This window comes from Mandrillus leucophaeus, unplaced genomic scaffold (assembly GCF_000951045.1).
Source record: "Mandrillus leucophaeus isolate KB7577 unplaced genomic scaffold, Mleu.le_1.0 Scaffold1097, whole genome shotgun sequence".
Classification (NCBI taxonomy): Eukaryota; Metazoa; Chordata; class Mammalia; order Primates; family Cercopithecidae; genus Mandrillus; species Mandrillus leucophaeus.
Window position 1 is genome coordinate 189,904 of NW_012099176.1, and position 1,454 is coordinate 191,357.

The 1,454-nt window shown below is 33.0% G+C and overlaps 1 protein-coding gene across 1 annotated transcript in view; it reads right to left on the reverse strand.

Moving 5' to 3' along the window:
• CEP350 (centrosomal protein 350kDa) overlaps positions 1–1,454 on the reverse strand; it is a 139,460-nt gene that overhangs the window by 36,491 nt on the left and 101,515 nt on the right. Inside the window, 1 exon segment of the mRNA XM_011989570.1 lies at positions 776–1,120. Within this exon segment, the coding sequence (XP_011844960.1) occupies positions 776–1,120 (345 nt within the window).

The following is a 1,454-nucleotide window of genomic DNA, read 5'->3' on the forward strand; positions in this document are numbered from 1 at the left end:
GTCTCTACTAAAAATACAAAATTAGCTGGGCATAGTGGCGCATGCCTGCAATCCCAGCTACTCGGAAGGCTGAGGCAGGAGAATTGCTTAAACCCACGAGGTGGAGGTTGCAGTGAGCAGAGATCGTGTCACTGCACTCCAGCCTGGGCAACAAGAGCGAAACTCCATCTCAGAAAAAAAATGTTTTTCTTCTAGATCTTCTAGGTACTGTAACATAAATGAACCTGATTGACTTTTCAATGGGGAAATAAAATTAATTCTTTCCATCACAATAAAAATGGAAGACTCTAACAAAGAATATTCCATTCTGAATTTGGGCAGATCTTTTTTTAAACATAAAGAGGCTTTAACAATGTCTGTGTATACTTTAGTATACCATAGTTTACTAAATATTTAATATCGTTATGCTAATTATTTTCTATATTTTAAAAAAACAGTAAAGTTTCTATCTTGAGTTTTTACCAGCTAGTTTTTTTTTTCTATAAAGTACACAATTAAGGACAATGTAGAAAATCTTAGTCTAATAATGGCCATTATCTTAATTTAAAATCAATAACTATTTCAGACCTGCCTTTAAGAGGTTAAACCATTACTTTTATTCTATGAGTTATACAGAAGTTATTAATTCAGTTACAGTAAAAGTACTCTGGTGTGGTTTAAGATCTTACTGTTTTTGTTATGTGAAAAAACAAACTTCAGAAAGAACTTGTGTTGTTCCCACAAATTGTTTTTCATAAAGACTTTAGAAGTTCCTATTCACTCAATATTAACAGACTTGATAGCAAATGATTTTATAACCGCCACTAATGCCAAAATTCATATATTTGTAAATGAAAAGCTTTATTTCTTTTCATTTTAGACAGCTTTTTTCCAGAGAATCTTTAAGATATAAATACACATTAACTTACATGTTTACTAGGAGAGGTAGAAGATTCTAGTTCCTGTGAACAAACCATTTCTTCAGTAAGTATACTGTGATCTGGAGTCCCTGGCTGTTCCTGTCCAATAGACTCGGATGGTACATATTCAACAGCAGGGCTGCCTAATTCTTCTGGAATGGAGCTTTCACTGTTTAGATGAGAGTACAGAGGTACTGGAGATTCCTCTTCACTTGCTATTTCTAGAAAGAGAGGGTGAAAACAAGAAAAAAAAATATACAATCTTGGTCAATGGGAAAATTATACTGATAAACATTGTTTTTAGCATATTATTACTCGTTGCATTTTTGTCTCCCACAAACAGGAGAGTCATAGCTTCCACAGATGCACAGATCTATTTCTGGGTTATCTGTTTCACAGTCTATTTGTGTCTCTCTGTGCAAATGTATTATTTTAATCACTACAACTTAGAAGTCTTGATACATGGTAAAGTAAGTTTCAGCATTTTGTGGTTCTTCTTTACTAGTGTCTTTGCTTTTTGGTCATTGTTCTTTCATGTAATTTTTTTTTTTTTTT